General features: G+C 26.7%; 2 protein-coding genes across 2 annotated transcripts; both read right to left on the bottom strand.

Moving 5' to 3' along the window:
• Positions 1-9,050: 9,050 nt before the first annotated feature.
• LOC112595363 (EF-hand calcium-binding domain-containing protein 1-like) lies at positions 9,051-9,920 on the bottom strand. The gene has a single exon (XM_025340526.1). The coding sequence runs from the start codon at positions 9,918-9,920 to the stop codon at positions 9,051-9,053; it is 870 nt and encodes a 289-aa protein (XP_025196311.1).
• A 2,977-nt stretch (positions 9,921-12,897) lies between these two features.
• Positions 12,898-15,796, bottom strand: LOC112595302 (zinc finger protein 493-like). Its single transcript, XM_025340449.1, has 4 exons — positions 15,638-15,796; positions 15,445-15,573; positions 14,359-14,749; positions 12,898-12,911 (listed from the first exon to the last, which is right to left on the bottom strand). The coding sequence occupies exons 1-4, from the start codon at positions 15,794-15,796 to the stop codon at positions 12,898-12,900; spliced, it is 693 nt and encodes a 230-aa protein (XP_025196234.1).
• Between the last annotated feature and the right edge of the window lie 2,505 nt (positions 15,797-18,301).

Below are 18,301 nucleotides of genomic sequence, written 5' to 3' on the forward strand. Positions count from 1 at the left end.
CATATTATATTCTTTCAGCAAGATAGTGCACCTGTGTACCTATAATAAAATATAATGTACGAATAAATGTAAAGATATTTACTAATAGTAATACCTAAATAATACTAAGTTGAATGTATCTTTTCTACCAATTCTAGTATTGTGCATTCCGTGTGATTATTTATTTTAATAACTCATATTTTACAAGATCTTTAATTAGTTATTTCCACACATGATAATCAATTATCAAAAACTTATGAGATCTACATTAATAATATATGGACAAATATTATGACCCATTCGTTACAATTGCATAAAAAAACATCTTTTATTTGGTTTATTGAAAAAAGACTCAATCATAACTATATGTCTATATTTTTTTAAACAGTTTGTAAGATTAAAAAAACGTGTATGATATAGTTATGTTGACAGTTAATATAAAGTGATATGAGATTAACAATACGCGGAGATCGACTTTGATCGACCCAATTAACTTCAGTAGGAACATAAATCATTTTTTTTAGTTACGACGAATATTTTTATTTAACCTTCAAAAATTTAATGGGCTCTACTTAACTACAACACACTTATTCAGAAGTTCATATGAGCGCTCACATTTCAAACTATAAATTTAATAAATAGATAGTAAAATTAATGAAATGACAATTGCAATATTTCCATTTTTCTTGTATAAATAAAACATTAATAAAATTAAATATATTTTTATTATTACTCCTATTTAAAGTAACATTATTTATAAAACCGTATAGTGAAGGAACACATTATAAAGTAATACAAATATTAACAATTATTAAAGTAATTCTTTGTCATAGTAGGTAATATAGTTATGCTGTAAAGATGTTATAAAACTATATTTTGTTATTATAGAAGCCATAATATAATTTTTTAAGAATTTCGAATGAATTGCTATGTTTAATGATAGATTGTTGTAAATTGTCGGACCAACATATAAAAATGTGGATTGTGTTAATTTTTTATACATGATTGATACTTTGACGTTAAATAGTTGTCTAGTTCTAGTATTAAGTCTGTGTTCAGTTTTAAAAGTAAGGTTTTATTTTTTATCATAAAAAGAACCGAAACTTTGTAAAATAATTTTATTACTGGTATACGTAGTACTTTCATATTATTTCATAAATCATTTTTTTGGTAGGTATCTTGAGTCTATTTTAAAATAGTTGTTAGCATTTTATTTTGTATTTTTAGTAATGGGTCTATAGCTGTTTTATATGTACCTCCCCGTATAGAAAGGCCATAATTAATTATGGATTCTATTAGTACTCGATATACTATACTTTTTAAGTACTAAGATATCTATTAAATTTTTGAAAGCGTAGACTATATTTTTTTCTTAATTCATTTGCAATGAGTTTTATTTGGTCACTACACAATGAAACGTATTTATGTCTAAGTATTTACACTTTTTGGTTATCTTAACAAGAGTTTGATAGTTACATATTATATTGTTCACGCCGCCGCCTTTTCACGGTCCAAACCGGTCCTAGTGATCGCGCGGTATAATGAACTTTTCGATGACCCCCCTTCTTCGATAATCACGGCTTTTGTCGACACTGCGCTCACTCGTCAATTATCTCAGTTTGTCTCGATCAGCGTTTGAACGGGCTGCATACGAACTGAGTCCGAGTATAACCTTTTTTGACGAATTGAGTCCCGGGTTGTTTAAGGGTATATACCAATTGAGTCCAGTGAAATTTTAGGTATAATACTAATTGAGTCCATGTTTTAATACTAACTGAGTCCCGTCAAACTAAAAAATTCTACAGGTATGGTTAAAAATGTTTTTTTTTTTTTTTTAAATATTTTATAATATAAATATATAATAATGTAGGGGTATAATACATTATGAATAATTAATTGTGTGTAATTTAATGAATATAGATAATGATAAAATAAAATTTTTAGTCAAAAATGGTTTTTTTTTTTTTAAATATTTTACAATATAAATATATAATAATGTAGGGGTATAATACAGTATGAATAATTAATTGTGTATAATTTAATAAATATAGATAATGATAATTTATAATTCTTTATATTGGTAAAAATTTATGGGACAAGCATTGTACATATTCAAATCTATTTATTTTGTTTGATTGCAATAGCTGTATTTGATGTTGAATTTCTTTTTCTTTATCTTTTATAGAATTTCTTGTATTAATTATATGAATACTTCTAATTTTTATATACGTTTCGCATTGTACATTCAACAAAATGTTTATAAATTGGTAAATGTTTGGATGGGCTGAATACAACATAGCATTAATTTTTGAATGAAAGGATTCACAACTGTTAGTGGTCCTCGCCAATGAATATGTAAATGAGGCCCACATTTCCGGAGGATATTGTGAGCTTTCAGTTATGTAATTTTCTAATATGTAGTCAGTAAAAAATTCCACTCGATAGTCTTGAGGTAAAATAGAAATTAAGTCATCGGTGAAGCAATCATTGACATCTAATGGGTTTAAAAACGAAAGCCCAAAAAAAGTTTTTAAATATTTACCAATTTCGGAGTTTTTATTTTTATATTCATCAACTAGACCCAATGATTGGATTTTTCTAAACCATGCTTGTCCCAAATGAAATCGACAACCCCTAAGTCGTGTTGATGGCCAAACTTTATTTACGACAACATGAATTGCCTTTTCAAAATCAGAAAATACAGTTTTAGGATTAAAACATAAATTAAGTTTTTGACATTCTGAAATTATTAATTGAAAAGAAGCCTCATACGTCGTTGAAGCTTTGTCCAAAAGTAAACAAAATACTAAAGGTATGTAGTTATTATTTTTCATTCCGTGGATAGTAAACAGTTGAGTAAACTGTATTGGACAGCTTTTAAAAGTTCCGTCGATATAAATCGTATCACACATAATTAAAAATTTTAAATTAGTAACACATGAAAATATTATTATACTTTTAGTATCGTCATTAATTAATATAAATGACTCGTCTTTGTTTGTCTTCGGGTTAAAATCTATGAGAGCTGCATGTATTTCTGATAAGGTTTTAGGTAATTTAGGCATTATTGATGTTCTAACATGATGTATATTTTTTCGAATTAATTGTAAGTCATAGGTATTTAAAGTATCTGTATCATTCTCTCTGAGTTCTCTATGAATAATTTTTGAAGGTCTCTCAACTGGATCATCTAAAGCTTTACGTTTTAATTTATTGCTAATTTTCTGTCTATTTATTAAATTTTCACTCGGTTGTTCATGATTATGACTAATAGATTTCTCAACTATAGTATTAAATTCATTTAATTTAAAAAATGACTTACAGTTATTTTTGCAACAAGTCCAGCGTTGGTGATTATTGGCTAAATTTTTGTGAAAACGAAATTTGTATCCGTCGATTACAAATATAGTTTTATTTCTTTCACTTAGTATAACTTCATCCATGATGCTTGGTGTACCTCGTAAACTAGAGTGTGTAATATAATAAAAAAAATTCCAAGTTGATATGAACTATATCAGTATATATCGGTAATTATGATACTAGTGACGATAGAAATAAAATCTAAAATTCCCGGCCTATAGTATAATAATATGTTACTATATTATCTGATGAAAGTCATAAAAATGATATGAACGAAATGTATATATAGTATTATATACGTATATTGACATATTGTACATCAGTACATCCATTTTGACGCCCGGCACGGCTGTGCGGCATAATTTTCGCTTTGTCTGGACTCGGACGGTTGATTTTATATTTTACTCAAAATAATCCTCGGACTCAATTCGTATACTATTAGTTTCCTAACCCTGGACTCAATTAGTATATATCTCGTTAGTACCCAGGACTCAATTAGTATATAATTTTTTTTCCCTTCAGGTATAGGGACTCAATTGGTATACAGCGTTTGAACGTCGAGGTCGTATCCGTTTTCGTCACCTTTGTTTTTAGTACGACTTTTCGAAAAATCGCTCTGGCCCGTACGACGGGTATCGTCGATCGCACTCTTATTACTAGGGCTGGGATTTATATGTAATAAAAAACGAAAAATATGTACTTATATATGTAATTAAAATTGCCAAAATATGTAGTATAAAATAAAAAATATGTTGTATAAAATAAAAATTATGTACTAAGAAAAATTGAAATACAATAAATTGATGTTTAATCAATCGTAAGGGAAACAATGACAAACCATATATTGTTTTAAATTTTCAAAATTAAATGTACGGCGATTTGGTCTTAACACTGACTTATGCCTACTAAAGGAGCGTTCCACATTACAAAGTAAATTCATAAATATATTTTGTCAAATAATTGTTGAACATAAAGTTTAATCTAAAATCATTAAGATATGGTTATTGAACAGAAACAGATAAGATAAACTAAAATCAAGTTATTAATATTTATTTTAACCTACTTATTTCCTATATGCATTATACACTTACAATTTGTCGAGTACCGTTATCGAAATAAAATATAAAATATTACTAAACCATCAAAATTGTCAAAATTTACGAAGTATGTAAAAAAAAATCGAAAATTTTACAAAGTATGTAAAAATATGTATTTATGACGAAATATGTAAAAATATGTAAAATAAAATATGTCTTATTTTATTGCAAATTACGTGAAACGAATTTATCATTTGCAATAATTAATTTATCGTGTTTCACTAAAAATATGTATTTACATATAAATCCCAGCCCTACTTATTACATATATATTTGCCGTTTATTGCTCACGCCGTGTCGCGATCGTCCGACGTTGTATTTGATTTTCAACATGCCTTCTCTAGAGTCTCTAGATTCATTGCGACCAGTCGTAAACGTTGTGGTCCGTGCGCGTTTATTTTTCGTCACTTTCGTTCGCCTCTATAATATTATATTTTAAGTAGAGTGGAATGCGAAATCACGTCGCGGTTGTTGGAATATTCTTACATTCCATATACAGTGGATTCCGCTTAATGTGGGCACCGGTTAATTCGGGCAAAATGGTCTGGTCCTAATTCCAACAGTAAACCAACAATTTAAAAAAAAAAAATCGCATAATATGGGCACTTGGTTCGGTTTATGTGGGCAATTTTTATTTTATCATAGCGTTAGGATACACACGAGAGGTTAACGAAGGTAGTCCATCTAATAAGCTTGAACCGTGTGCCACTTTCAGCTAAGACAACGAGCAATTACAACTTTTGTATACCTTCCACACACAAAAAGTAATTTTATTTAGTATGTTATATTTAGTTTTATTTATAAAATAATTTAACATTTTTTTTCAATTGTATGATTCACGCGTGCAAAATAAAAACTTTTTTTTGGTATCATAATTTTACTACTAATTTTGGTTTTTTGGGCAACCACTTAATGTGGGCAAACTCAAAAAGTTAAAAATTATCATAACTTGGATATAATAAATATATACAATACAAATACTTGAATAGAGCGTTTATGCGGCTGCAAATTAATTGCGTCCCGATACATAAAAATCGATAAGAAGGTACACGAGTTGTGTCCGATTTTATCGAAAGACTACACGAGTTGCGTCCGACTTTATCTATACGACTATTTTATAATTATATTTTTTTCCCAGTTCTATTTCAAATGGTAAGGTAACTTTTATGCATATTATACTTTTAGTTTGTATACGGCAAGGTAAACTATGTTTTTACGTCTTATAATTTTTTAAATATTAATTTAATTTACATACCTATTTCTAATTGCAAAAAACAAAAAAAAAAAAAACTATATTTTTAACCTACCGATAGTTATAATTTGCTTTTGACAATTTGCAGGAAAAATATGTTTTTACGTTGAGACGCAATTCGTGTACTCGATTAATATTTTGGTACACAGTTCATGTGGAAAATGGATTTCGGGACGGAATTCGTGTGCAACGGTTTATACGATGTATAAATATTCTTGTTCGCCCAAGTTATCGGGTGCAATAAATTAAAAATAGATTTTATAGCCGCCCTAATCGCGACTCCTCTCCTCTGTAGTCGATGGCCCTTATGATATGTTATTTTTGAGTTCGATTTCCCGATAGTAATGACGGATTAGTAGATCGACGGCCCTCATAATCAAATATCTTTACGGAATTATAAAAGCCGTAAAGATTACGTTCAAGATATCCCCTACCTCACGTGATATAAAGTCATTGGCCACTAATTTCAGATAGCATATTTTTGGTGATGTCGAAGCCACCGGCATGTAGAAAAGTCACTTCTCCGTGCGACGCTTTAGAGTTAACAAGCCGTCGTCACGTTGCCGCCTCAGACTCTGTTCGTCTTTTTTATGTCAAAGTGTAAATCTTTCTAAGAGTGCGATCGCGTTAAACCCGTCTTTTAACAAGTTCGGGTTCTTATGTGTTGCGATTGGACCGGTAACTTAGAACACCTTATATTGACTCGCGTTCAGAGTCATAAACACACACACACATATATATATATATATATATATATTGTGTCTCGCAGTCGTCTTTGTATTGATGCGTGGTCGTCCCGTTTATCGTTGACTTTAAATAATAGCGTGTGTTGCGATTTCCGTCGTGTAACAATCGGTCGGCGTGTGTAAACTTACTGTAAGTGTCGTCCGCTATCAATTATTATATTATCGTTCTTTTGGTTGCCCGTTGTTGTGCTGTCGCATACTGGAAGAAACAGCTGACCAGTGGCCTAATTGTCGCCGTCAATTCGTTACCTGCCATCAGTAATATCCATATGGGAACGGAGTCACGTAAATATTGTTTTCTTTATTATAATATATCATATTATTATACAAATTGTACCACGATTTTGTTATATCGTGTTTGTCTCAGTATTATTATTATATAGTTACCCTATATAATAAATAAATCCTTATTATAACCTAACGATAGTGATTGTAATATCATTTATCCTAATATCAATTGTTGTGTAAACGCTTCGTCGTCAGTGATAATATAATTTTCACGTGTTATAATATTATATTTTTCTTAAATACGTAAATACAACTCAAATATTTACATCTTGTATGGTCACCTCTTCTTTAGGCAATTCTCCACGATTATTCATATTTATTCTTTCGGTGGTGTAATCATCGAGGCCGACCACTGAATTGTAGGAGCCTCGTGGCTAAACAATTCTTGAAGCCTCGTTTTGTTCATATTATATACTATATTATAGGTTTATATCGGCATTTGCACTACAAAATGTCAGCGATAATAATAAGTATGGTATCGAAAAAACACAGACAAACAAAAACAGTTTAAAAATATGAATTTATACTTTATACAAAAAATTCAATATATATGTTACCGGCAAAGTAGTGAATATAGGCACTCTATAAATTCCCTAGGAATTCTATAGAATTTCTTGAACTATTTGGCAATGTATTAAATTTGAATGTTAATTTATATTATGCTTAGGTATTCTATATAATTCCTAGGATTTCTAGGTAATGTGTTAAATCAAAATATGTTTATTATCTTTTATTGTTTATTATTTATTTTTATTTATTTATTGTAGCATGACATTTAGAACTACATAAAATAATATTTTTTACACATAAGCATTTTTTAGATTGATATTTGCAATTTATCATTCGATAAATTAACAGTATTTTCGACTCTTTTCAACTTTTCTTTAGTTCAACATAAATATGTTCAGACATTTTAATGTATCTTAATGCGACAAACAATTTTACAAAAGTGAAAAGAAATAATATTTTTAATGACATATATTGAATTTTTCCATTTACACGAATAACGTGGTAATAATACGATTAGCTAATAATAACGATAATACATCGCTCACGTGTTGTATGCGATAGCATAATCGTCAAAATAATCATTAATCATTGATTACAGAAATACACTAGGTACAAATCTAAATTTTATATTTAATAATTATATATACTTTTCCTACTTGAATTAGGTGATTTATAGAATACCTAGTCATTGTATTACATGCTATACTTTTCCTGTTCATTTTTGGTATTCTATAGAATACCTAGGATTTCTATATAATACCGGATTTAACACATTGCCGGTAACATATATACGGAGAAATTTCACGTTTAGAGTTTATCTTCTAAATAATATTGTAAATAATTATGAGTTATGACTATTTTTTTATTAAATTTTTATATTTTTCAAACAATTTTTGTTTTAACTTTTAAGTTTATACTTTTGTATTATAATATGTATTGATATATTGTAAGACTGATATATTTTTACAGTGGTAGGTACTAGCGGTATCCTTTTTTATCATCCTTTGTGGGAGTTAACACTATGTTTATATAGGAGATTACATAACATCTGTAGAAGTTTCCCATTTCCCATTTAATGACTCTTGTCTTAATATATAAACTCTGTGTTTTTTTTGCCTTTGTACAGTGTGAGCTGTCGAGTCAACTGCCAGGTAAGAGCTTGCCAACGCAAAATATACATTTTGAACTAAACAATTTTCGCGTATACATAGATTTATTTTATTTGGTTCATTAGAATTAACTATATACTCGTAATGTGTTAAAATGTAAGTTTTTTCAAAGTTGAAAAATAAATTATTTTCGCATAATCATTTTTGGATGTATAAGTGACTATAGTCTGAACAAAACGTACAATTTGAGCTCCATTTCATGATTGTATTTATTTATTATTTAAAAAGTATAAATTAATATGAATATTGGTCTGAGATTGGTTTTTGCGTGCATTTATCAATACAATATAATTATACAAAACGATATACATAAATTTTATATTTATTACTGAAAAAGTCCTTTTAATTAGCAATTAAACGTATTATTGGTATTTAGTAATCGAAGTTGAATTTATAAAAACATATTCTTATAGATATTTATTTTATTTTTATAATAGGAAAAAATAATATTTTTGAATACTCTACACGTTTTGAAAAGTGTATCGTACATTCTCATCAATTTTTATATGAATAGGTATTTAAATCTAGTCAAAACTGTTAATGGTTATTTTAGACTATAAACATTTCTAGACTTTCAGAGTAGAGGATAATCTGTAGCAGGAAAAATGTACATTTATTATTTACATATTTGCCACACATCTGTAATTTTTTAAAACAATGTTAAATAATTTCCATCTGATGCTGATTGATTTTTTCTACGATTAGATAGAGGAATGCCGCGGTTAATCATCAAACAAGTAGAATCGCTGGAAAATGATGTACTACTAGCGATGTTATCAATTTGGCTAGTTGTAGATTTCATCCTAGCAATACTCTCCCTGTTTTTACGAGTTATCGCTGCAGCTGTAGTCTGTATATTGTTGACATATGGTCGATTCGTAAATAATCGCATAAATGTTTCTTTTTTGGAAGACGCTGGAAGGACTTGCCCCAAGAACTGTAACCAAGCGACATTTTCGTGTACAGATTTACGGTAGTCTTCCAGTGATATTCTGTTGTCACGATCCTTGTCGACCTCAGTCATGACGAAATCCACGAAACTTTGATCGTATTCCTCCATATTGATTATTTTACACATTTTCATGCTGTTTCTTCTGGCCATCAATAAAACGTCCTCTTTTTTAATATATTTGGGTGACCTGATCATTTCTGTGTAAACTTCGAAGCAAAAGTTTATCAAATCGGGCAGTGTTCCTTTTAATAACATTGACAATACCCTGACGAACTCAGGTCCAATTAAGTATTGTTTGTTTGTTTCGCAACTGAGTAGAAATATTTTATCTACGGCGTCTACGTTTCTTACCCCCAAAAAAACGTCCATAAATTGAATGAAACTTAACTTATCCATAGGTACTGTATTTTCTTTTGTTAGCATGTAATGCAACTGTAGCAATCGCAGCACTTCTATTTTATTAAAATGTGTTGTACGCGAAAGGTTCGTTGCAATGTCTGAGTATCTGTGCTGCAAACGTATGTCTACAGTCACCGGTAAACACTTATTAATCGGAGTATATGGCATTTTGATTTAGCTTGAAATTATACAAAATTTTTAAATCACTCAGTGAGCTGAAATAGTATTTTAAAATCGAAACATAAATAAATGTTATATTTTCATTGTATTTAACGAACAAAATCATTACATCGTCTACCAAACACCCGTATTTATTCAAACATTTATTTTCATGACAACCAAAATCCGAAAATGTGTTGTATACGTGGCATGATATTCTTGCGATCCTGTAAAAATATATTTGTTTAATAATTTTAGACCTGTTACCTGGGTATATCGAAGCTAGTATTAAATCAATTAATTAAAAAAAAAAAAAAATAGGTGGAAACTTGTATTATTACATTTATTAAAAATTAGTCGAATTCATTTTTTTATTGTTAACATACACTAAAATATTGATTTTGCTCTCAAGTCAGGAGTCAAAAAATGTATTAGTATCTGAAAAATATTAAGAATTTTTTTTTTATATTAGTAAAATTATATTTATGTTGAAAATAATTTGATTTGAAATACGAAAAAAAAAATTACAGCGAAGTCGTTTATTACCTTGTATGTATAATATTATCTAATAATAGACATAATTGGTTTTCCAATCGGGCAGTTAATTATAAAAACTAGTTGTCATACCTTGTGCGCATGAGTTATTCGAAGAATATTATTTCCAAGATAGAGACTATCGCTTAGGCTTTGTGGGGTTCAATAATGAATTTTCAATGATAATCGCAATATCGTACGTCGTGTACAGACTACAGTGTACTTACTGCTCGTGCCGTAGTTGTCTCGTTACATGCGTGTTAATCATTTTATACGTTATTACTTAATAGTTTAATATTTAAATTTAAATTTCCTTGTGTTACCTACATTTATATGTTCAATTATTATTACCTACTGTTTTGTTTATTGCAATAATGTCTAAACGTCTACGTTTGAGTGAAAGTTTAAAAAGAAAATTAAAAACATTACACGTTGAAAAATAAAAATTACTCCCTGCTCTCGCAAATAAATGCTTTTTTAATAAACATATTCTCAAAAATAATTTATGTTTAAGTACGACTATGAAATCTACGTCTGCGGAAACAACTGATATTGTAAGTAGACGATTAAAATTTCTGACTATAATAGTTCAAATAATATACCTAAATGTTTTACCAAAATTTGAAACAAATTTATTATTTTATTTCAACTAAACAGTTTTTTTTTTCTAAAACAAACGTTTTTATATACATATTTACATAAGTTGTTTGCCACATTCATAAACGTGATCAACAAACTAAATAAGTAGAGTTTTAAGCTGTCATTGCAACACATAACGTGTGCTGCTTACACAGCTGATAAACATTTCGAGCATCAGTAATTTAAATGTTTATCACTGATCGTTTGACAAAGTCGAGACAGTTATGTGTCTTAGTATTGTCAAAATTTGAACTTAAAATGTCTGTAAAAAATAATTGTCTATATATTTTTTAAATAACATGTCAAAATATCGAAAATTAAAATTTATTTTATAATTGGAAATCTATAAAAGCATTTCTATTATTTATGCTTAAGATTTAAAAATTGAATACCTACAAGGTTCTTTATTGCGATATGTAACCTTTATTATCATAAAATCTACCAAAATATCAGATTACTTTTTTTAAACTGCAGTTTGAATTTAAATTTTTCAAAACAGATATTCCGTTTAATAACTATTTCTTTCCTAAAGATTTTTTTTTTTAGTTTTCATAATTTTTAAAATATTTTGACTTTTTTATGTCATGTATAGGCATGAGAAATTTTTGATTTTTTTTTTCAACTTTATTTCTATAAATATTAATAAAAAATTATTAAGATTGCACATAGTTGTTTTTAAATTTGTATAAAATTATCAAAAAAAAAATTGGCATATTAGTAATTTTTTATGTATATTTTGAAGAATTTTGACGACATTTTTTAAATCTATTAAAAATTAAAAACTATTATATAGTTAGAAAATCATAAGAACTTTTCTTTTAATAGATACCTAATTTTTGAAAATTTAATGCAACATTTTTCATAAGTAGTTTAAGCCATAAAACTTTAAAAATATGTAAAGACAATTGTTTTTATAGATATTTTACGTTCAAACTTTTTTGAATTAAAAGAATATACATACTTGTGTGTTAAAAATCTCATATATTAGGTAAATATTTTGTAGAATGTAAATTTACACTTAAAGATTATAGTATAATATGAATTAATGTTTAAACATGTTTTTTGTATAATACATATTATATACTTAAAAATTAAAACTAAAAAAAAAAAATAGGTACTATATATTATTCATTTCATAATTAAAAAAAATTGTTTGTATTATTTGACTGCTTTTTGTGATTAAGGACAGTAGGTACGCATAGGCGCAACTTGAGCTCTATTTCTGGGTATGCTAAATTGTTATCAGCAAACCTGTAAGGGCTTACACTACACCACTAGTATTGATAACATATAAAATTGAGTGGGCTACAGATAAAATTAGGTAGGCTTAGCCCACCCAAGCCCCCCCCCCCCTAGTTGCGCCAATGTAGGTACGTTAAGAACATTTTCATGCTTTTGTTGTTAGTTTTCAAAATAAATTACTCTAATGTCTTTTTTAAAAAAGTTATATCATTAAAATATATACTTGGTTATATAATGGGATGACAAACCGTTTCCACACAGAATCATTTTTCAATTGCAATTATTATCATTGAATTCAAATTTTAACACGTCCATATTATATAGTGACCACATGTTACCTATTGCACAGCATAGCAGTACCCATTTGCCTACTTGTTTCATTTGTTTTTACTGATTATAAAAAAAAGTACTGGATATTTTGAGCTCTCTTAAAGTACAAACTAGATCCAATTTGATTTCTAAAATCACTTTCAAAGTTGAAGATTAAAGAATTTTATCGATTATTAAAAGTAATCACTGACACAAATATAAACCACACATCGTTCTAAAATCTATTCTGTCATCACTCAGCTCAAGAGTCAAAATCTAAAATTGATTAAAATTAATTTGCAGAACATTAAATTTAGTACATACTATATGCATTGATTATATTATTTGTAATGATAATAGGTCCCAAATATTACTTCATTAGTTTTGTTTTTAATAAAAATACTGTTATGATATCTAACAAAAGTTAAAATAACCTTAATATCCTAACGACCTAACTGGACTTTGTCTGTTACACGATATCATTGTCAATATTAAATAACAAAATGTAAGAAATAAAAGAATTTATTTAAAAAAATACAAATGTAGAACACCAGATGACATAAATTATAAAGTTTCCTAAGAAGGCTTATTATGATTTATAATACCAGTGTAGTATACTAATATATTATATAAAATCTATGTATAGAATTTAGACAAGGTGTATTTGCGCACTCTGGATATAGGTTTACATATTCATACCAAATAACTATTGGAATAATTTCAACATCAGTTATTGTTGATTGTTTAAGTAGTTAGTAAGCTGTATTTATTGAAATTTATCAAAATATTATTACATATTAAAAGTATAACTATTATTAGGCAAGTTTTGAACTTACGAATATATTTTTATAGTACACTGTTAATTAACATTTTGACATGCTAAATATCGAATTCAGAATGTATTAACAATAATTTTTCAATTATTTTATCTATGCTAGTAAAGATAACTTACCTTCAATTTTTATGATTTTTTTTAATAATATAATATAATATTATAATTTTATAACTCATTAGGTCTGTTTTTTTAAAATACATAATAATAAAAATATTAGTATTCCTTGATTTCATAATTTAGTTTGCACAAGGGTTAGATACATAAATGTTAAGTTATTATTAAAAAAAGTTTCATAATTATACTATATATGTGACTAGTGATAGTTAAAGTACAAAATTAACTTGTTTAATCTACAGCATTAAGTACACTGTTTGCTAAATATAATTCACAACTTAACATAAAAATAATTTTTTTCCATTAATATTCTCACCATTAGAAAATCTACTATTGTTATTAAAAACAAATATTAATATATCCTTAATTTAACACATTATAGTTGATTTCTTCTAATAATTAAAAAATTGAAAATAAATTAACCAGATTATTTTCTATTGTTAAAATAAGAGTTATTAAATTTATTAAAAATTATTGTTAAATTCATATATAAAATAAATAGTTTAACCCTAGTATAAAAAAATTATATTTATTGTCTATATTATTATGTCATAAGTTGCTTATAAGTTAATTTTCTTATAACAAATAATTTCTTACTATATACAATTAATTTTCTTAGTGTAGAAATACTATTACAAATCATATTTTTATGTATTCTTTATAATTTTTGATTTGAGATATTTTTTTTACAAGTGGCCAAATGAGATTTAAAGTCAAAAATAATAATTTTCTGTTTACACAATACACACTCAATAGTTTTTTTTGTTTTTTTACCAGCTACTAAAACACCATCATGAAAAGTAAATTTATGTATACTTAAAGATTGCATATCATCAAATTTGTCAGGACATTTTGAACATTTATACATGTCAGAAGTATGACAATTCTTAACTTTTGATTGATGACGTCTAATCTTTCCCTTATCCTTAAATATTTTACGACATTTCCAACACACTAAACCATTCTGAAGTTTAAAATGTTCACGATAATGTTTTCTAAATACTTTAAATGATTGGAAAATTAAATTGCATGAAGGTTTTAGACAAGTGAAAATTTTCTGTCGTGATGTCAGTATGTAGTTTTTCTCGATTTCATTTATTTGAGGTCTTGTTGGTTGTGTGTGGTCCAATAGCTTATTATTTGATTCAGAGTTAGTAGCTCCAAACTAAAAACAAAAATATAAAATTCATACAGTGTATATAAAAATTTGTAAACATTAAAAAAATTTACACATTTTTGTAGTCAGTTAAAAATGTAATAATAACTAAAATATTATATAAATTATACTTATTAGTTAGTATTATAAAATGTAGACACATAACTTTGTACAAACATACCCTTTACTCACTATAATTTATCATTTACAATTATTTGTTTTTGGTTTAAATTTCAACAAATCTATTATAGCCACACACCTGATTTTATACATAATTTAATTATTTTGTTGAATTTTATCATCAATTTAAGTATTATAGTACCCGTTGTAATTTATTTTATTATCTACAATGTATCAGAAATGTATCTATGATAATAAAACTCTAAGCTGATGCGGTCCCGCGTAATAGCTAACGCAGCTATCATTTTAGAATCATGTTTAAATTTCTTCAGTTACACACTTTTAAAATAGACTTTATACATGTATGAGACGTTTTTTTTAAATGAGTAATCAAACATTAAAATAGTGAAATACATACCTAGAATATGCCTTTATCTTTATGAGTTTCTAAAATTTGACTTAATACCTTATTATGTCAAAAGATTTTAAAAATAAATATAAATCTAACTTTGCAGATAAGTTTGGTACTAACATATTAAATTTAAAATAAAAAAATGAAAACAAGTATACATATCAACACTTACTTTTTTTACAGCAATGTAATTAATAATTGTTTCAGATTCGGCCGCTTTTCTTTTCATCTTATCCCAAGATGACAATGATTTGTAACAGTTGTTGCATATAATTTTTGGTTTAACGTCGTTTGAACCGATCTAAAGATAATTAAAAATATCGTTTTAATTTCATTGTTTTATCATATCTTACTTATGTACGTACTTCGATTCCCAATAGTTCTTCATACTTTTGTCTCAATGTTAAATCTCCAATAGAAGATGTGAAAATGTTTACGAACTCAATATTTCTGTTGGACTCTGGTTCCATCAAACAAATCCTGCAGAGATCGATATTCTCATTGTTCAAATGTATCTGACTCATGGTGAATAGTTTTCGAGTAATATTATTCTAGGTATCGAAATATTAAAACAGACGTTTCGAGTGGCAATAGTCAAGTACGGATAGGCAACAGACAAAGGATCAAAAACGAATGGCTGGCGACACTGGCTTTTGAGTTTTGACGGTTACGAAAAGCATGATGTTGTAATCAATAGTTATTTGTTTTTTGTAGTTATGGAACAAAATATAACAAATCAAATTTGTAAACTCTATACGTCGACTTGATTGGACGAAGTTTGACGTGGTTTGGTTCTTTGACCGTTACAAAGAACATGTTAAAATCTCTTGGAAGAATCAATAAAAACAAGGCAAAGCAAAAGCCAAAAATTCTGTAAACTGTGAGATACAAAATTACAAACAATCGCATTTTAATAATGTTCATTTTAAATTTAATATATTTTCTGAATTTATTTATTTTTATACGGTTCGATAATTTAATAAAATTACTTTCATGAGGTGTTTTCCGGAAAAACTGAAAGAGATTTTGTGAAAATCGTGAGACTATAATATAAATGTCAATAAAATGAATCGATATGAATAAATTATCACTGAGCAAAAATACATAAAATTTTGATGCACAGTTTTTTCATGAGTCGTTCATTTACTAATTAAAAAATGTCGAAAATAAACAGTTTCAATAATTTATTTTGTTAAAGTAAAATTTCTACAAAATTCGTCGAAATCATAAAATTTTATAAATTATCTTGTTCGAAATTCATAAATAATTGTCTTTTAAAAAAATGTCTTTAGACTGACTTAAATTTAACTAAAATTTATGATTTATTTTTGTTTTATTTATTTTTGTTACTTAATAAGTGTACTTTGTTGAAACCACACTACATCACATTACATATCCTAACAATTTAATTCTCTGGCATTTAATACATTTTTTGAGTTTTTGACTGTCATTCTTTTCAATTCCTCTTGCAGTTGTAAGTTCTTGAACTTCCAGCACAATTGTTTTGTCCTCATATCCATTACCAGACTGCATAATTAGGCTTAATACAGCTATTTAGAATTTAGATGCATAAATGTTGAGTTATTATTTTAAAAAAAAATTCAAGTTTCATGATTGCTTTATTAATGTGACTAGGGATGGTTAAAATACAAAATTAAGTTATTTAATCTAAAGCGTTAAGTATATTGTTTGCTAAATATTAACTCATAATTTAACATTAAACTAACTTAATTTGATAAAAAAAATGTTTTCCATTAATATTTCCACCATTGAAAAATTCACTATTGTTATTAAAAATAAATATTAATGTTGTAAATTTAGCTAACCATAGACTAAAAAAATTGAATGAGACAACATCAACAAAACATTTGTAATATCAAACAAAAACAATTAGTAAAAAAATATGAAAATTATGTGTGTAAAAAAAAAATTTAAAAATTAAGATAGTTTAAAAATAATTTTGAAATACTATTTTAGGTAAAGAGAATGATTTCTTTTGTTTTTACATTTGTATATTATGTCTTTAATTTAGCAAATTAATAAAGACATTTATATTTTGTCAAAGAGCCGAAGAAGGCAGCATTAAAGGATCTCAAGGATTCCAAAAGATACCACTACAATATTATAACATTTCCAAATCGAATAAAATATGTATTTGTCTTTTAGCTAAGGGGCTTCTTGCTTAAAAATCCTTTAGGAGTTGACCTGTGAAAATAAATTTTAATATAACACTATTTTATTTATATCCTTTAAAATTACAGAAACATTTTTCTAATAAACAGTTATTATTTTAAAATAATAATGTATCATGTATTATTTTTGCTATAATTATCTAATAGGTAGTTATTAATCGGGTGAATTTTGTATTTAACCAGTCAGTTAAAAGTCATAATAATAAATCACAAAAATATTATTTTTTCTTGAGATTTTGTGACATAAATACCTTGGGCATTTACTAAGCTGATTATATCAACACTTATAAAAAAACAGTCATAGACAAGCCTTTTTATTATGTTTGAGTACCATTGAAAAAAAAATATATTTAAAAAACTTAATTTAATTGTAACATGGTTTACATAATGTCCTTAATTTAACTTAATATAGCTGACCACCTACTGATTAAAAAATTGAAAATAAATTAACTAAATTATTTTCCATTGTTAAAATAAGAGTTATATTCATTAAAAATTATTTTTAAATTCATATTATATAAAATTAATAGTTTAACCCTAGTATAAAAAATTATATTTATTGTCTATAATATGTCATACATTGCTTATAAGTTTATTTTCTTAAAACAAATAATTTCTTACTATATACAATTAATTTTCTTAGTATAGAAATACTATTAAAAATCATATTTTTATGTGTTTTTTATAATTTTTGATTTGAGATACCTAATTTTTTTTACAAGTGGCCAAATGAGATTTAAAGTCGAAAATAATAATTTCCTGTTTACACAATACATACTCAATAGTTTTTTCTGTTTTTTTACCAGCTACTAAAACACCATCATGAAAAGTAAATTT

Source organism: Melanaphis sacchari, unplaced genomic scaffold (assembly GCF_002803265.2).
Source record: "Melanaphis sacchari strain LSU unplaced genomic scaffold, SCAv2.0 Contig26_pilon_pilon, whole genome shotgun sequence".
NCBI classification, from domain to species: Eukaryota; Metazoa; Arthropoda; class Insecta; order Hemiptera; family Aphididae; genus Melanaphis; species Melanaphis sacchari.